The 18,764-nt window shown below is 36.4% G+C and overlaps 1 protein-coding gene and 1 long non-coding RNA gene across 17 annotated transcripts in view; one reads left to right on the top strand and one right to left on the bottom strand.

The window, feature by feature from the left end:
- DLG2 (discs large MAGUK scaffold protein 2) overlaps nt 1-18,764 on the top strand; it is a 1,549,658-nt gene that overhangs the window by 1,055,386 nt on the left and 475,508 nt on the right. For 15 of the 16 annotated variants that reach the window (XM_059411961.1, XM_059411989.1, XM_059411997.1 and 12 more), the window contains one exon: nt 9,812-9,948. In XM_059411961.1, coding sequence (XP_059267944.1) covers nt 9,812-9,948 — 137 coding nt within the window. Of the gene's footprint in view, nt 1-3,579; nt 3,626-9,811; nt 9,949-18,764 lie in introns of those variants that run through there. The other variant, XM_059412073.1, reaches the window with a different exon arrangement.
- The window catches only part of LOC132024903 (uncharacterized), a 26,838-nt gene continuing 22,205 nt past the window's right edge, over nt 14,132-18,764 (bottom strand). Inside the window, exon 4 of the long non-coding RNA XR_009406353.1 lies at nt 14,132-14,371. This is a non-coding gene — a long non-coding RNA (uncharacterized LOC132024903). The remainder of the gene's footprint in view (nt 14,372-18,764) is intronic.

The following is an 18,764-nucleotide window of genomic DNA, read 5'->3' as shown; positions in this document are numbered from 1 at the left end:
TGCTTATATTCAGACTGCTAAGAATTGCTAAAGGAAAAAATATATGTATTAAAATAGTGCGATCATTAATTCATAGTAACTCAACCCTAACAAGACAATCAGCAGTTCCTTGCCACTTTTCTGTATTTCTCTAATCAATTGTTCCTTCTATTTTCTAGAAGAGCCATTTCAAATTTCTGTACTTTCTTCAAATCTCTAACCTCACTCCCTCCTTCTTGACTAATAAACCCCAATTTCTCATTATCAGAGTAAATTGAAGATGAAAACTTCTTTAGTGTCCTGCCTTTAAACCTATAATCTTAACCTTTACATCATCCTTTTCTTCTTCCCTTCTAATTCAGTGGAGAAGTGCCCTGTTTTCTCTAGTCATTAATTTATCCCAAACTATTTATTAAGTTCAGTTCAGGTGCTGAGCATACATTGGTGAGAACAAAAGTTACAGTTTCTCCCCAGAGCTTGTATTTTGCCCAAGACTACTTTTGCTCTCACCTGAACTATTTTCAGTATCTCAAATAGGCCATATTTTCTTTAACTCTGGGTCCTTGAATGCATGTTTCCCTCTGCAGAGATGTTCTCTCCACCAAATCTTTTTTTTTTTTTTTTTTTTTTTTTTTTTTTTTTTTTTTTTTTTAAACCCTGGGTCACTTTCATCTTCCAGGTCTCAGAACCTACAATTAGTCTTCTCTGACACCCCTCCCCAACCCAAGATAAGCAACCCACCTCTGAGTGCCTACAGGCCTTGTTCCTCTCCTATCAACACTTAAACCGCTGAGCTTTTATTGTCTCTTTTCTTGTTCAACCCTCCACTAGAAAAGAACCATAGATCTCTGATTGACTCATGTGACCCCCATGTTTGGACTAGTGCTTGGCACATGAGTAATCAATAAGTGTGTGTTGAATGAGTTAGCTCATTCTGTTTAAATGGAAGTGGAAAGGCTGATATAGATAACTGGTTCTACTGGAGTTCGGCTTAGAAATGAACTACTGTAATGGATTTGAGTTGTCAAAGACTTGAGTGTTCTTGAAAATTAAGGTTGGAAAGGCATTCCAGATGTGGGGAAGAGGCTTAACAATAAAAACAAACAAACAAACAAACAAACACTACAGGAAGATCAGCTTGCATGGGGGGAAGCTTAGTAGCCGAGAAGTAAGAAATAGTGAGAAAAGGGTATATAGAATTCTTATAGAAAATAACCAGTAATGAATAATTTCAAATAACAGAGAAACATGATGAACATAGAATTTCAGGGAAAAAAATAACCTGGAATATATTTGCCAAACAGATTGGAGAATCAGGTAGGGAAAAATGGGAATCAGGGAATGTGGTCATGAGACTTCATGATTAGCTAAACACTTGATTTACTGAAATAGTCATAGAGAGGGAGTTTTACATTGACATTTATATTTATATTCACAGTGGCTTCTGATAAAACATAATAACAACTACTATATTAAACTTTATTACAAAAAAAAAATCTTCCAATAACTCTCTGCCAGATATCGTAAGAATCCCTAGGATCTGGTGGTGAATAAGTATGATGCCAAACATTAAAGAGCTTCTAGTTTAATCTGAAATATTAGTCTCATTAGAAAACACAGAAGGTAGGAAAGGAGGCCAGTTTCGAAGGGAGGTTATAAGTGCATTTTTTCAAGCTTTTGAGTTGAAGGTGACAAATCAGCTCCCAGCAGTGATGGAGATAGTACAGGAAGTGTAGATACTTATCAACCTAGCAGTGATAATTGAAACAAGAAATGGATTCTCCATGAGAAAGAGATTATAGATAGAATAAGATTCTGTGGAGTACGTTTTGGAGAATAACTCTTATTCTAGAGAAAAGGCCATCAAAGTTAGCATGCAGCCCTGGGGTTTCTGGTTTAGGATATCTGCCATGGGCCCCAAATTTTGTAAATCCAACAAGCTCCCATATATTAATACCACTGGTGTGAGGATCTCATTCTGGGAATCAGTGTTTTAGAGCCATTAAACAAAGTTAAATAAAACAACAAAAGTATCAAGAGAAATAAAGAAGAAACAGGGCAGTCTAATGTGTGTGTAACAATGAAAAAGCAGTAGTAATGCTCTATGTAATACAGAAAGAGCAAAGGCCCATCAGAATTTTGCAGGCCTTTTTTTTTCTTTTTTTTAAATTTTAAGATTATATTTATTTATTTATTTGTTTGACACAGAGAGAGAGTGAGAGAGAGAGAACATAAGCAGGGCGAGTGGAAGAGGGAGAAGGAAGCTTCCTGCTGAGAAGGGAGCCCAACTCAGGCCTCAATCCCAGGGCTCTGAGAGCATGACTTGAGCTGAAGGCAGACGCATAATGACTGAGCCACCCAGGCGGAAATTCTGGATGACTGGCTAGGCTCTTTGCCTGCTGGAAATGGTACATAGTTACCTCACTCACGTTCATTGTAGGAGAGGACAACCTACATACATTTGTACATCCATACATGCATACATACATACAAAAGAGTTCCATTGCAAAGAACAAGAGACAAATAGGCAAACACTCCGACTATAAAGACTGGATGCTGTATTAGTTTACTGTGGCTGCTGTAACAAATGACCACAAACTGTGCGGCTTGAAAAAACAAATTTATCCTCTCAAAGTTCTGGAGCCTGGAAGTCTGGTGTCAGCAAGATTTATCCTTTCAGAGAGCTCTGAATGTTTGTTTCATGTCTCTCTTTTAATGTTTGGCAGTTGCTGGCAATCCTTGGCATTTTTTGGTTTCTAACTGCATCACCACAACCTCTGCCTTTGTTGTCACCTGCACTATTCCCCGTGAGCCTGTGTTTCTATGCCTAAATTTTCTCTTCTTACTAGAAAAGTATATTCAGAATAATCCCATCTTAAATTGATTGTATCTTCAAAGACCCTGTTTCCAAATAAAGTCACATTCAAAGGCACGAGAGCTTAGGAGCTTAGCAAATCTTTTGATGGAACATAACTGAACTGAGCAGATGCCACGTGAAATTGTGGTATATGGAGCAAGATGGGTTAAGATTGAGAAAGGTGTGTGGGATGAGAAGATAGTAATGTGAAACTGTATAAAGGAAAACCACTAAATTGGAGTTGGGAAGACAGAAGGGGAGCTCCCTCATTCCCTATCTGTTACGATCAATTGCAGACCCAATAGGAAAGACATACCTTGCGAGTCCTTAGGACTTCAGCTATTACTTCAGCTTTTACCACCCCAGTAGAAGCAATAAATGTTTCCCTCTTCACCCTGACAACAACCCAGCCAATGAGAGACTCGCAATTCAGCCAGCAAAAAGCCACTATACTCCCAGTTTACTGGAGTAGACTTTTTGTTTATAACAGCCCTTCCAACTTTCTCTTTTCCTCCATAAAAGAGTGCTTCTCTTCTTTGCTGTCCAGTATTGCCTATAATTTTACTATAGCTTGCTTGTTCCAAATTGTAATTTTCTTCTGTTGCCAAGTAAGCTCAGTTTTTGCTGATAAAATGACTGGCAGTCTTATTTTTAAGGTTAACATTAACCATAGGTAACTGTTTAAAAGCTTCAGCTCTTAACAGAGAAGAGGCTGGGACAAGTTCAAAAAAAGATATTTTCAGGATAGGACAGAGGCATGGTCAAAGCCAGAGAAGAAAAGCACTGCAGGTAAGAGATTTACTATTTTAGAGAGGGAAGAAAAGAAATAATGAGTGAAGTTCTGGAGTGGAAGGGAAGGTTTAGGCTTAGAAAAAAATGAATGAAGAAAGCTATAAGACATAGGGACTTTTTACAATAATAGTCATTAAAGTGATGTGTTAGAAGAATGAGTGGATATTATGAGGTACATTGAGAAAAAGTTTGGAACATTGTGATAAGTTAATTGGGTGATCTGGGAGACATTTTTTTCTTTTTTTAAAAGATTTATTTATTTGAGAGAGAGAGTAGGGGGAGGAGCAGAGAGAGAGTCCCAAGCAAACTCTGTGTGGAGTACAGAGCCCAATTTGGGGCTCCATCCCACCCATCACACCCTGACCAGGACCAGAGAGGAAACCGAGTGAATCGCTCAGAAGTCTGCATTACCCAGGTGCCACCATGAGAGAGTTTTAGGATTGCGCATGCTTAGCTAGGGCTGTGGGAAATTTTTTTTTTTTTTTTTTTTTTTTTAGTTTTTATTTATTTAGTTAGTTAGAGAGCACACATGTGCATGTGAGGGGGGTGGGGGGCAGAGGTCAAGGGATCATCTCCCGCGGACTCCATGCTGAGTGGAGAACCGCCTCAGGGCTCAAACTCCTGACCCTGAGGTAAGACTTGAGCCAGAAGCAAGAGTGGGATCCCTGACTGACTGAGCCACCTAGGCACACCCCCGTGCCATGGGAATTTTAAAATGAACCCCTTCTTTAAACCCCAAACTTTGTCTTTTGGACCCAGGGAGAATCCAGAGAGTAAGTAAATAAAGTTTTGGCTTTTAATTAACCATACCAACAGTGCCCCATGAGATTAATTAGTCTTTCAAATTAAAACGAAAAGTGCATTTCTGGTGTTTTTTAAGCAAAGTTTTCTGTCTGGAGAGGAAGAGGTGTCAGTCAGCTCTCTGTGTGGGCCAGACTCACAGGTAAAGTTTTGTGTGTTGTTTTTTTAACTGAATCGTATTTACATGAGGTTAAATTGCCTGCACCAGTTGGTGTTTTCTAAAACAGGGCTGGCCAGGGGTTGGGCTGGATTCTGGTTCCTGTAGTAAAAACATGTAGTCAGAGTGTAGACAATACCACTAGTATTTTCTGTAAAGCAGCAAACGCCTTACCTCATGGATCCTAGATCAATTCTGACAGAAGCAGCCTGCTTAATAATAACGAATTGTTTGGAGAAGCCCCAAATGTGTTCTCTTAGGAAAGTCACATAAAATGTAATTGAACCATTATTGAATGGTTATAAGACATCATGGGGCTTTGTTCTTTACACCCACAAAAAATATATGGGAACACTGTAATCATACGACTCTTTTAAGCATTTGAGTTTTTATTCTGAGCTTCCCGAGCACAATATCAGTCTATGCTGCCAAGATTTTTTGCTTTTATTTCCCCACCTCTCTGTAACACCTTCTCCTCACCATAGGCAAGCAACAAGGGGAAAGGGTGAACTGTGAACTGTTCCTTCTCCTGTTCTATTTTATAGGATGAAGAAAAGGTTTTGTGTGGAAAAAGTTATAAGGTTTTAACAAGGTTCAGATATTCCTTTCCTTATGCCTGCATGTTCTGTGTTTACCTGAGAAATTTCAGTTTGCGGAGATGCAAGAAATACAGAAAGAGGAACCCAGCTTTGTGCAATAGAGCTAATCCTGAAATTGTTTGCTTGTCACATGCTTGTCAAACACATCAGTTTTTAATTGCTTCAGGAATTAGGTGTTTAATTTTCATCTGTTTTTTTGTTTTGTTTGTTTTTTTTGTTTTTTTCTTACTAGGTTACCGAAACAGCCACTGATTTTACTTCCCTTTGCAATTTTAGTATTTATATTTTTCTGTGTCAGCTTTGTTTCTTACTGGTACTGCATAGACATGTTTAGGACTATTCTTAATAGTCAACATTCTACAGTAGGTTGTATTAGGGTCAGTGTTTTGCTGAGACCCACCAACTCTTTTCACTGTGTTTTATAATTGATTAGTCCGCCATCACCTGATGGTCCAGAGCCGTTTCTTCCTCCCACCCCCACCCCAAGGCCTCTTTTCTCTTCTCTTTTCTTCTCTTCTCTTCTTTTCTTTTCTTTTTAAGATTATTTATTTGAGAGAAAGCAAGAGAGCAGGCCAGGCAGAGGGGGAACAGGCAGAGAGAGAAAGATAAGCAGACTCCCTGCTGAGCTGAGTTTGGAAGGAGGGGGCGGAGAGCTCACCAAGCCATTTTTTATTCATAAACACTTCTTTTCAAAATGATGATCAGTTCTCTAAATTAGTCACTTCCATAAAAGCAGTGTTTTTGTTATTTGTAAGGCTTCTTACCTTTAAATCATAATACTCATCGTATTTATCCCATTGAGGACCATTCTGGCTTGTCATAAGTACATGTTTTGAGTTTTTGCCAAGCATTTCTGTCTGAATTTCCAGGCTGATGAAGCTGGGATTTTATGAGCATCGGGTAATGTACGTCAGGGCAGCTGACTCTTCAGTCTTTTAGTCACGGGGAATCCAGAGGATGTGTTGGTTTGAAAGGTGCTTTCCCTGTTATCGATTCTAGTTTAAACTTCAAGACTCAGCCCAAGTGCTAAACCTTCTGTTGATTCTTCTCAGAGGAAGTCATGCTCCCCTCTAGGCTGACATAACATTATAGGACTCATTCTAGCGGGTTAAATCATGTCAAGGTGTTTAGGTATCGGTTTCTCAAGACAGCTTGAGAGCTTACTGACAGCAGAGAATTCTTACTTATCAAGCATCTGGTATGTGCTAATTACTATAGAACATGGATATATGTACTCCCTTATCCCAGATGAGACAATTGTGGCTCCAAATGACAGAGTCAGTAGATGGAGGAACCAGGACATGAAGCTGACTCTGCTTTAGCCCCGTTGCTGCCCAGTGGTTGGCATAATCTCTGCGTAGACTGAGGACAGAGATCAGAGTTGACCCAAGGCCAGTAATGCCTCATCCAGTTAGTCACTCCAACTAACAGTGCTCACTTTTTCAGCAGCCCCTCATTCATTAAACCTCAAGCTTCCTCTTTAAGGAGAAGTTTTCTCAGAGATCTGTGACTTTCTCCATCCTCTTGAATTCATTTGTTCATTCATTGTTCATTCATCCCTTGAATAATTAGGAGGTCGTTATATGACTGGCCTTGTTCTATTGCTCAGCAGAAAATGATGCATATCCCTGGTATCATGGACTTCATATTTTCATATGAAAATATGAAATGATATGAAAATATGACTCCATATTTTCATATCATTTTTATTGTCTCTTCAAAGAGACAATAAAAAATAAAATATATGAGTGACTTATATGTTAAGAGAAAATAAGTGCTAAGGTAAAATGAAAAGTAGCTTGAGATAAGGAAGTGGGATGTATGGTTAGGAGCCAGTGTTTAAAAGGAAGTCAGACTCAGGCTCCTAGAGAAATTAAGATTTGAACAAAACCCTGAAGGATAGAAATTCCAGATAGAGGAAACAGCTAGATTAAATGCCCTAAGGTAGGAGTATGTCCACTGTGTTCTAGAAGTATCAAGACTGCAGCTGTGTCTCAAATGGAATGAAGAGGGGGAATATTACATAATAAGGGAATAGAGTGGTCCTAGAATGTATGCAGCCCACTGCTGCTTTAACAAAATATATCCGGAGAATACCCAGTGCCTCCAAACTAATCATTCTGGATTGCCCACATTTGTCTTCATTGGGTAGTCTTCCCAAAATCAATGGCCCTGTCTGGGCTTAGAACATTGCCTCAGCCAGGTTCAACCACACTCCCTTGTATTTCTGTAGTGTTTTGGTCAATTCTTGTACATTATATTGACCACAGTTGACAACAACTGGTTATATGATTCATAATAGGTGCTCAAGAGATGTTCATTGAATGGATGGATGCAAGAGTGAATCAATGAATGAGAACAGATTTAGTCTTAAAACACAGATGGATGCTCCCACCTATAAATAAATTTGTGTTCTAGCTGTAGAGATAAGCTACATATTTACTTATGTTAAATGAAACTTCTGGAATATGGCTGAGTGTTGATTAAATGCTGATTACTTTTCAACGTATCCATGTTCCATCCAAGAGAAATAGGGACAATTTTCAATTCTGTACCATCAGAGGGTTCTTACTAAAAATAGCTTGCTTCGCCTCGAGCAGAGTCACTAGTTTTTAACCTAATCTCTGGGGGAAAAATTATTTCCTTTATAGCTGATATATTTATGTCTATAGTATAGTGATTTCATTGTCTTGGTACAGACTTCAACTTCAAATGTCAACTACATAGTTATTCCCTTTGTTGGACTTAACCTTATTTACAGTGGTAATTTGTTTCCTTAGCTCTTCTGTAACTCAGTCAGTCTGTGGCATTTACTATTATTATAGTGGATGTAAATCAGAGTCCCTGGATTTGTTTTAACCTTTTCTTTCCACAGTTTGGAATGACTTCTATACTATTATAAATGCAGTAGATTGATCCTAGCATGTGGGACTGAAACTTTTGTAAATGTATTTTTTTAATTCCCCTATAATCATATATAAATGTAAAACAACAGTTTTGAAAAGCATGAGCTGATATGCATCATAAATTTCGTAGGAAAAGCCAATTGGGAGCATTTTATTTACTCTTGGTCATCTTTTGCTCGATAAACAAATTCTTTAAATTTGAGGCAGATAGATACATTTATAGATCTATGGGATGTCAAAACATCAATAAAGAATAATTACCCACTTTAGTAGAATATTAGATAACAATTATTTTAATTGTCCTATCAATTTAAGTCCATTTTGCATTTTTAACAACTATTATAGTTAATTTAACAGAAAAATTATTTCATTTCAAATGTAATTTCAGAGGTGTAACTTTATAATTTACTATGCCATTATTTTTCCATTATCTAATCTCTTAGGCCATTAAAAGCCCCATTCAATATTTAATCAATAAAAGCATAGTGAAATGGAGCTTTTTTTAAGTGTTTTTCATTATTGTCATATAAAGTGCCCAAAATTTTTGTGATTGTTTTATCACAAAACAGGTTTTTTTTTTTTTTTTAAATACGAGATAACATAGTGGGTAGTTTGTTTAAAAAAAAAAAATTCTTCAGCTACATAAGTCATAGAAATTTCCTATGCCTTTAGTACAAATTCTTCGATTTATATTTATCTTTCTGAATAATTTCTATGGTAATAATTATAGTTTTGAATTTCAATGAATATATAGGCTACAGGTATTATATCGAATGTGTATTCAATCATATCCTGAAAAAGACCTTTTTATTTTTTCACACAAAAGAGTCTATCACTCGTTCTTTGAAAGTGCCCCCATAATGGTTTTTAATAACTTCTTATTCTTCCATAGTTTAATATAAACAAAGTTTTGTAAGCTATAGTACAGTATAAATTTGTCTCTCAAAATAGAAAATTTCCATGTTTAAAATTTGGCATTCTGGGATTTGTTATAAAACTAATAAAGGTAAAATACTGTTTCTTGTGTCTTTAGACTGTGTACAGGGATGATTCATTTCTCATGTGTTACTACCTCACTAGCACTTAATATGTGTGAGGAAATATGAAAATATGACAAGGTGGCTAGAGAAACAAACAAGGACAAGCATCTAGTTTCTTTTTGCCTTCTCTCTGAAATTATTACATAAATATCTCATGTATCTTCCTTGTGGCTCTCGTCTGAGAATTTGTAGAATTTTCTAACAGCTGTACTTTTAATCCTGAAATGTCAAGAGTATCTAGGTCTCTACCCAAATGATTTGCAATTCTTCTCTGTGCTAGGAGAATAACAACAAAGACAAGCTCATCAATTCCACATGAGCAGGGCTGAACTTGTGCTTTGCCTGCCTCACTGAGGATTCTTCCACATCCTTTTGCCATATCCCTATTTGGCCAATCACCCATTATCTGCTAATTAGCTAGGGAGCAACAGTTAGGTGGACAGTCTTGAAATATAACAAAACTAATGGCCGTATAGGCTTGACTTCAAGAGCTTTGCCTCGTTAGCATTAATCAACAAACCGTCAAATACTTAACAAAATCGATTGAAGTAGAATCATTACCGTTAATTATTACTGTTGTAATAAACTGAGGATTAATTTTTTTTAGACTGCTTAAATATGGCTAATTGCATTTTCTTAAACAACAACAACAACGAAACTTTTCTTTTCCTTTCCCATAGGTTTAGGCTTCAGTATTGCAGGAGGTGTGGGGAACCAGCACATTCCTGGAGACAACAGCATTTATGTAACTAAAATTATAGATGGAGGAGCTGCACAAAAAGATGGAAGGTTGCAAGTAGGAGACAGACTGCTAATGGTAAGTGTGACTCATGCAAAACTATGTGTGTATTTATAAAGCTCTTGTTTCCCAGTGTATGACTGTCTCAGTTCAGGCTGTCATAACAAAATACCATAGACTAAGTGGCTTACACAACAAAAATTTATTTTCTTGGAGTTCTGGAAGCTGGGAAGTTCAAGGTCAAGGTTCTTTCTCATTCAGTTCCTGGTGAGATCTCTCTTCCTGGCTTGCAATCAGCCCTATTATTGTTGTGTCCTCACATGGCCTTCCACCTGTGCTTGGGCTGCAAGAAAGAGATCTCTCTCTTCTTATTGAAGCCACCGGTCCGTCCCATTGGATTAGGGCTTCACCCTTAACTCATTAATTGATAACTTTAATTACCTCCTAAGGAATCTTTCTGTAAGTATAGTCATATTGGGTGGTGGAACTTCAGCCATTAAATTCCTAATAGTGATCACGAGCAGAAATGGAAAAAAAGGAAGAGCAGATTTTGTGGTGTGAGATTTCAGAAGTTCATGTACAATCGTATCTGTTTGTTGACATTTTAAAAACAAATCTGAATTTTCACTAGTTTTCACAGATAGAACAAGACACGGATTGTTATTTTTCCAAGATAACCTATTAGCCCAAGAGAGTGTTACTTGCCTACTGTTACTTGCCTACTGTTAGTAAGGTGGGCTTTGCGCAACAAAGTGTTCTCTGTGTCCTCTGATTTTTTAATATGTACATTTCTGTGTCTCTCTGTGGTCCCTTGTTGAACCAGTGTAGACAGTATAAACAGTCCCTGATTTACCAGAATTCATAATCTAAGTTCTGTCACATGTGTAAACGTATCTTTCCCCCCACCCCAATCAGATAGGGTTAAGGCTATTTTATTTACCAGCTGCCTACATGCTTCAGGACCCTGGGCAATGAGTAACACCAACACACAGCTGCCCTTCCTAAGCCATGGAGTTCTAGGATAAACTAAAGCAAAATTAAGGCATGACATAAGCAGTACAAATTTGGAATTGCACTTAATAAAACTACTTTATCTCTATTTACTATTTTATACCAAACCTACAAGATAATAAATACTGAAAATTAATAAAAGAGAGCTCTGAAGAGAAGTATATTATGTCTGCCCTTGTAAAACATGGCCTCTAATCTCTGCAAGGAGCCATTATCTGTAGCACAAGTGAGGATTGTTAGGAAAAGGTCAATTTATATCCTCAACAGAATAGTAATTTCTGTGACATGTGCAAGCTTCAGAGGTTGAATCTCAGTGCATTGTGCCCACTTCCCTGGGCTTTAGACAGCTTGTCCTTGGTCCCATTCATCTAGTTTCATAGTTGTAAATGATCTTGGTATTGAATTACCTAAGTAAACCTTTATAATAATCTTGATAACTAATATTTATTTGGCATTTGCTACATTCCATGGATTATTAAAAGTGCTTTTTTGTAATGAATTTATTTCTCACAACAAGCTGTTTTATATAAGCAAAGAGGAACTGAGGTATAGAGAGGTTTATTAACTTGGCCACAGTGATATAGTTAACAGTAGACAGAACTGGATTTCAAATCCAGGAACTGAGACTTATAAGCACAAAGCATGATCTTTCATTTGTTTCTAGAATTTGCCAGTCAAATCTTTCCTTCATTTCTTTAGTTACCATTCATTCATTCATTCATTCCTTTATTTAGCAAGTTATATAATAAACACCTACCATGTCCAAGGCAATAACCACTACTCAGGAAGTAACTCTGTCAGGAAAAAATTTATGATCATACTGGATGGGCAAAAAATGTGGCATTTATGACTTGAGTCAAAGTGGCAATGAAGAGTGTGGGCCTCTTTACCACCTGAAGTTTTTCTCTTTCTTTCTTTCTACCATTTTACTGTAGTATAGTTGACATATAAACAGCTTTACATATTTAATACATATAGCTCCATGGGTTTGGGTATTAAATATATACCCAAGAAACCATCACCGTTATTAAGGCTTTAAATATATTCATCATTTTCCAAAGTTTCTTCTCACCCCTATTGTTATTGTTTTTATTATTTTGTGCTTGTGTGTGGTGAGAACAATTAACATAAGATCTACCCTTTTGGTAAATTTTAAGTATGCAATATGCTTTTATTAGCAGTAGGCCCTATACTATGCAAGAGAACTACTATTTTCATTCTTGAGACATTCTGCATTTTTTTTTATGTTGTTGGCTGTTTTTTGTGTTTTCTGATTTTTTTTTTTTGCCTTGGATGTAAAAGTTGTTTTATAATTTTGTGTCTTCTGAACCAGAAAAGTATTATTGAGGTATAAGATCTAACAATGTCTCTCAAGAATATAGACTTCATTGTTAGTTGACTTAGGAATAAAATACACCATGATATCCATCTTTTACATTGCATGAAATTGAAAAAGCTGAAGAGGACATTTTCATTCTAAATTAATGGTTATCACATTTGACCTTTGGCTCATTGTTCTGTAAAGGTTTGGTTGTAGACAACTCTTTTGCCATTTCTTTAGTGGCTGCTGTTGTAATATCAAGCTAGATGTTGTGTATTGATTGATTGCTTGAAGTTCCATTTAAGTTCCTAGCTTTATTTTAAAATTCTTTAAAATAAATAAATAAATAAAACCCTCAAAGTCTAAATAATTCTGTCAAAGGATTATCCAGCACCATGCTATTGTTCCATTACCATTTTCTTGATATTCATTGTACATGTAATGATTTCAAAAATAGCCGAGACAAATCTTTAACTATTCTGAGTTTTAAAGCCTGTTTAAAAAAAAAAAAAAAAAAAAGAACCTTCAACAATAATAGGTCTCTCCTCTCTTATGTAAGGAAAACATAATTAGTACTTCCAAGGCAACTGCCAAACTAAATCTGGAAATGAAAGAAAATGATTCATTTTATAATATTCTGAAAGAAAAATAATGCTGAGGAAAAGAATAAAAAAAAATCACGGAAGCCACCCCGAAGGACCAATTATCTTGCTTCAACCCAACAATATTTATTAATGCTCTCCTTCTGTCATTCCTTTCCCCTTCCTTTTCTCTTTATTACCCTACATTCACATCATCTTTATCTTTCTCCTCTTCCACTCTCCTCCCCCAAAGGAAGTACAAATAATTTAGATTCCGTGATTTACCAGCTGTACCACACTGTATATTTTTCTCCAAATAGCTATTCTCCTTTCTAAAGCAATTTGCACCACTCCCTCCTCTCACTCCTTAGGAAAATTTCTCCCATATGTTACTCATTCATAGTTCTTTAAGCAAACTGGCCTAAAATGAAACTCTGTTCATTTCCTCATACCATATATGTTGGGTCCTTTTTTCCCCCCTAAGTACTTCTTATAACTCAGAATTGAAAAGTATCTCTCTTACATGTTATCTTATTCCAACTCATTTGGTACATCAGAATCCACAGAAAAACAAGGTGAAGTAGTCCCTCACCTCTGCGAGAACACACGAAGGGTGGAGAATTTAATGCCTCCTGGAAGCTACCCATTAGATCCTAGCTATCCTTAGATTTGTTTTTTCTTAAAATTATACCAAAACACATGTCCCTCTACATTTCTTGCTTTATTCACAGCTCTGTCCCTTGGAGACAGAAAGGTAAAGATTAATTCTACATTTGTTTGAAAACTTACATCTTGCCACTTTTTTTACTTCTCAGCCTTTAAGATGTTTTACACATTTTCTCTCACTTTTGAAGTCAGTTTTACCACACAGCCACTTATCTTCTCTAAATAGATTACCCTTTTAAGAAAACTTTTGATTCCTTAGAATGTTATTCCCCCATTTTTAAAACCACAGGCAATATTGTTGCATCTGACCTTTACATTTATTCTATAATAAGGAAAAAATTACTCTACCTATCACTTCTGCACTAAGACTCTTAGCATTTCAAATAAAACGACTTTAAGTCAGTCTTCTCTGATGTTTCCTCGTGTGCTCAGATGCATGGTATTTGTTCTCTTTACCAAAATAATATATACATTTTTAATTCTCCTGCTGCTTGGCACTTATTATCATTCACTAGAATTTTGTTTTTTTATTTTGTCAAATGCCAATGACATCTGATTTTTATGGACTATACCAGTGGTTAGTGTTGTGATCTCAGACTAAACACAGTAACTCCTGGCCTTTGATTTCTTGAGACAGAGGGTTAGAAGTTAACAGTATTAATAATTTTAAAATTCATTCATATATTTTTACACACTGGTTTTTATGAAGCCCTATCAAGATGATACAGGGGGCCACATATATTATGGAGAAGTGATCATTTTCTTCATCTTTTTTCTACACAATACCAGAAAATTTGAATCCAGGGTCATCTGACTGTCTTTTCTACAGCAATGATGTGAGCTGTTACTTGTTGAAACTTCCGTCGCATTGTGATTGGAAGTTTATAGTCTTAGTCTCCTTTTTTCATAACTTTTGCTTGACCTTGAAAGAAAAACATTGTCAGTAAGAGCACTTTTACATTTTTACAAGGAATAAGTCTGTGTTTTTACTTCCTTAAAGGGAAGGAGTAGACAAGGGGAAAGGTAAGAAAGGCATTGAGTGAAGTGGGAAGACGGTGGACTCACAGCCAGCCACCCAGAATTAATTCGACCTAAATGACCTTGGACAAGTCATGTACATCTTTGGTCTTCTGTTTTGGCCTCTATAGCATGGTAGCAGTGCCTTAGATCAGTGTTTCCCAAGTGTGTTTTAAAATATTAATCTCATTATTGTGTCACATAAAAAGATCAACTAAGTATGGGAAATTCTACAACTTGTATCTCACCTCTCTTACAGATTCTCAATGAACTTAAGTATATTAAAGAGTCTGAAGTTCTGTAATCAAGGAACTAATTTAACTTGAACACTATAATCTTCAAACAGACTTCATTATGCAACACTTTGCTTAAAGTGAACAAAGGAGCTTAAAGCACCTAGAACTAGTGTTCAGGGGAGTAGACTGGATGTGCTGTGTGAGAGTGACTTTTTGTTTATTTTATTTTTTAATTTTTTATTACGTTTATTTTTTTATTTATTTTTATTATGTTTATTATGTTTATTTTATTACGTTATTACATTTTATTACAGATAGCCAGCATATAGTACATTAGTTTTTAATATAGTGTTTAACAATTCATTTGTTGCTTATAACAACTAGTGCTCATCACAACATGTCCCTCCTTAATACCCATCTCCTGGCTACTCCATCTCCTGACACCCTCCCTCTGTAACCCTCACTTTGGTTCCCTGAGTCCACAGTCTCTCATGGTTTGGCCCCCTCTCTGATTCTTTTCATTCAGTTTTCCCTCCATTCCCCTGCGGTCCTCCATGCTATTCCTTATGTTCTGGGTGTGAATGAAACCGTATGATAATTGCCTTGACCTATGTCACTTAGCCTAACCCCCTCTAGTTCTCACCCATGTCAATGCAAATGGTAGGTATTCATTCTTTCTGATGGCTGAGTAATATTCCATTGTATATATGAACCACATCTTCTTTATTGATTCATCTGTTGAAGGGCATCTCTGCTCTTTCCACAGTCTGGCTGTTGTGGACACTGCTACTATGAACATTGGAGTGCATGTGCCCCTTCTTTTTCCTACATCAGTATCTTTAGGGTAAATATCTAGTAGTGTAATCACTAGGTCATAGGGTAGCTCTATTTTTAGCATCTTCAGGAACCTTCACACTGTTTTCCAGAGTATCTGTACCAGCTACAGGAAGGAAGGTTTTATAACCCATCAACAGTGGAAGGAAGGTTCCCCTTTCTCCACACTGTCACCAATACTTGTTTCCTGTCTTGTTAATCTTGGCCATTCTGACCGGTGTAAAGTGACTCTTATTTTTATTTCAAAATTAATATGCTATGGTAAGGACATTAAGTGGATTTAGGGAATGTGAGTGGAAACAATACAATTTTCTGAACAAGTATTAGTTGTGAGCACTTATTAAATTAAATCTTTTTGGTGATTTACAAAACTGCCTAGCTTCACCCAAATATTAATAAGAAAATCACCTTGAAGGCAGGGCAGATATGTAAGAATTTCTGAATAATGAACAGGACTGAAAGCACTTGAATTTGTTAGACTGACCTTAGACGAGAACTGAAATGGGTAACGTTCTCTGCCCATGGCTCTTCCCCGTGGAAGAGTGCAGCTTGCACACAGTCCTCACTCTATCCCCTGAGAGATGGAGAGGGCAGCCAGTACTGTTACTCTTTCTTTCCAGAAGAGAAAGTTGGAGCTTAGAGATCACAAAGGGATTTCCAATAGGACATAACTAATAAATTGTGAAATCAGATTCAGACCCAGATGTCAATGTCCTAGTGCCACATTCCCTCCACCAGTTTATGCAGCCCTTCTGATTCTTAATCCTGCTCTCATATTTCAATCACGTGGTAAATTTTTGATCACTCTGGATGCACCCTGAAGAATCAAATGAGAATCTTGGAGGTAGGCACCACGCTTCCTTTTCAAAGAAATCATTTTAAGTCTCCCAGGTGATTCCGATGTGTAGTCAGGTTAAGAACCACAGTCCTACACTGATCTAATCACATTCTAGCCTGTTCTGCTGCTGCTCTAGTGCTTCTCCTGAAGGTGACTTTGGGGCTAACATTCTTTCTATCAAGCCAGTACAGTATCATTTAGCATTTTCCAACAATGGGCTGACCACATTTAGAAATACTTCACCCCTCACACTTTCTCCCCTGTAATTAGAGTACTTTCTGAAACACAAGGGGGAAAAACCTGGATAATAATTTCTTGGACTCAGTTGTAATTTTTTTCAAATGTAATAAAATCAAAATGCAGTGCAGTTGCAATGACATATCTTATTTGAGGGTTAAAACCTCCCATTATGTTGTTTTCTATTTTTTTTGCTTATATTTGGTTTAACACTGGCTATAGAATTCGCTCTCTATATATTAATTTAATATTAAGTTAATATATATAGATGCCTACTACAGAGCAGTGGTTTCAAAATTATTTCCATCTGTAAAACACAAAAAAATTGCCTCATATATATATATTGTATATATACATATATATAGTTCCCTATTTTATATTGCATACATATATCACTATTCTAATACATGATATACATTTTAAAACATACATTAAAAAATAGGAAGATGATAATTAGTGTGATAAATATTAATAGAAGTTCAGATACAAAATTCTTCCTGTGTTCAGTGGATTGCCCTGCGGTTCATATCATATTGTCCATGTTGGTGACCACTGCTATAGAGGACACTGGAAAAGTCAATCAAAACGTCATTGTTATTTGCTCTGTCTATATGTAGAATAAAAAGTTAAGAAATTCATCAACAATTAATGGAGGAGAAAGAAATTCACACTGTTGGAGTTTTGATCGTGTCCTTGATATTCTGATGTGACCCATTACTCCCATTCTCTACCAACCTTTCATCCTTATATCCCATGCCTGCCACAGAGTGAGTGTCCTATAAACGTGTGTTGTTTGTTGAATGACCTTCATTTCTTATCCTTTCTGACTCAACACAAATGTAACCTAGAAACTCAACACAAATTCCTCCTTTGTCTTATAAATTAGGGATTTTTTTTTAAGATTTTATTTACTTATTTGACAGAGATCACAAGTAGGCAGAGAGGCAAGCAGAGAGAGAGGAGGAAGCAGGCTCCCTGCAGAGCAGAGAGCCCGATGTGGGGCTCGATCCCAGGACCCTGGGATCATGACCCGAGCTGAAGGCAGAGGCTTTAAACCACCGAGCCACCCAGGCACCCCATAAATTAGGGAATTTTGATAGCTTTTCCTTGGAATGTTACTTTTTTAAAAATTTAACTTAATTTTTTTCAGTGATCCATAATTCATTGTACATGGAATGTTACTTTTAACTTATTTATCTAATTGTTTCAACATTTATGAAGTGCCTACTACTTATGGTACATCAGTTGGAGGATTACAAAGATGAAAACACTCTAATTAGGGTAAATGGGTGAATGGTGAATGAGATACCAGTTTCTAGTTAAGGAATAAGTAAGCTGGGGAGGGGTGGATAAAAGGTATAGTATAAAGAATATAGTCAGTGGTACTGTAATAGTGTTGCATAGTGACAGATGGTAGCTACACTTCTGGTGAGCAAAATATCATGCACAAACTTGTTGAATCCCTGTGTTGTACACCTGAAAATAATGTAACATTGTGTGTCAGCTATACTCCAATGTCCAAAAAAAAGGTGGGGGGGGGACAATCTAATCATTGCCTTTTAGAAAATCAGTCCTTGAACAGGAAAGAGACATTGCAAGATTAACTGTTGTAGAAGGTAGGGGGTGATCATTTTCACAGAAGGAGCTAGTTTCAGCAACAAAATCAGCAGAAACATTGTGTATGATTGTGAAGTTTGATGACTCTTTATATACTGCTCTATCTTACACGATGTCTTTTCATGTTCATGGTATCCCTCCTTTCTCCTAAACATAAATAAATCAACAAATAAATTAGTATCATCCCTATTTTGCATATAAGGAATCTCTAATCTTCAATAAATATGTTAACTGAACAAAATTCATGAATATAGGAATTGAAAACAGATGTGGTACTACATTTAAAATTTACTCTCATTATGCCAATTTAACTTCATTTCTAGAAACATCTAGGCTTAAAATAATAGCAGGTTGTTTTTTTTTTTTCTAAAAAATTAAATCAGTTTTCTGGCCATTAGAAAACAAGTTCCTTCTTCTCCATCCCAATTTTCCATCACTCCTGAGATCTTGCTATGTGTGTTTCATAATGAAGCCACTGCACTTTGGTTCTGGGGTTATCTTGTTTCTTTTTTTTTTTTTTTTTTTTTTTTTTTTTA

The sequence above is a fragment of the Mustela nigripes genome, chromosome 1 (assembly GCF_022355385.1).
Source record: "Mustela nigripes isolate SB6536 chromosome 1, MUSNIG.SB6536, whole genome shotgun sequence".
NCBI lineage: Eukaryota > Metazoa > Chordata > Mammalia > Carnivora > Mustelidae > Mustela > Mustela nigripes.
The sequence above is the reverse complement of the archived record's forward strand: the minus strand, read 5'-3'. Positions and strand labels throughout refer to the sequence as shown.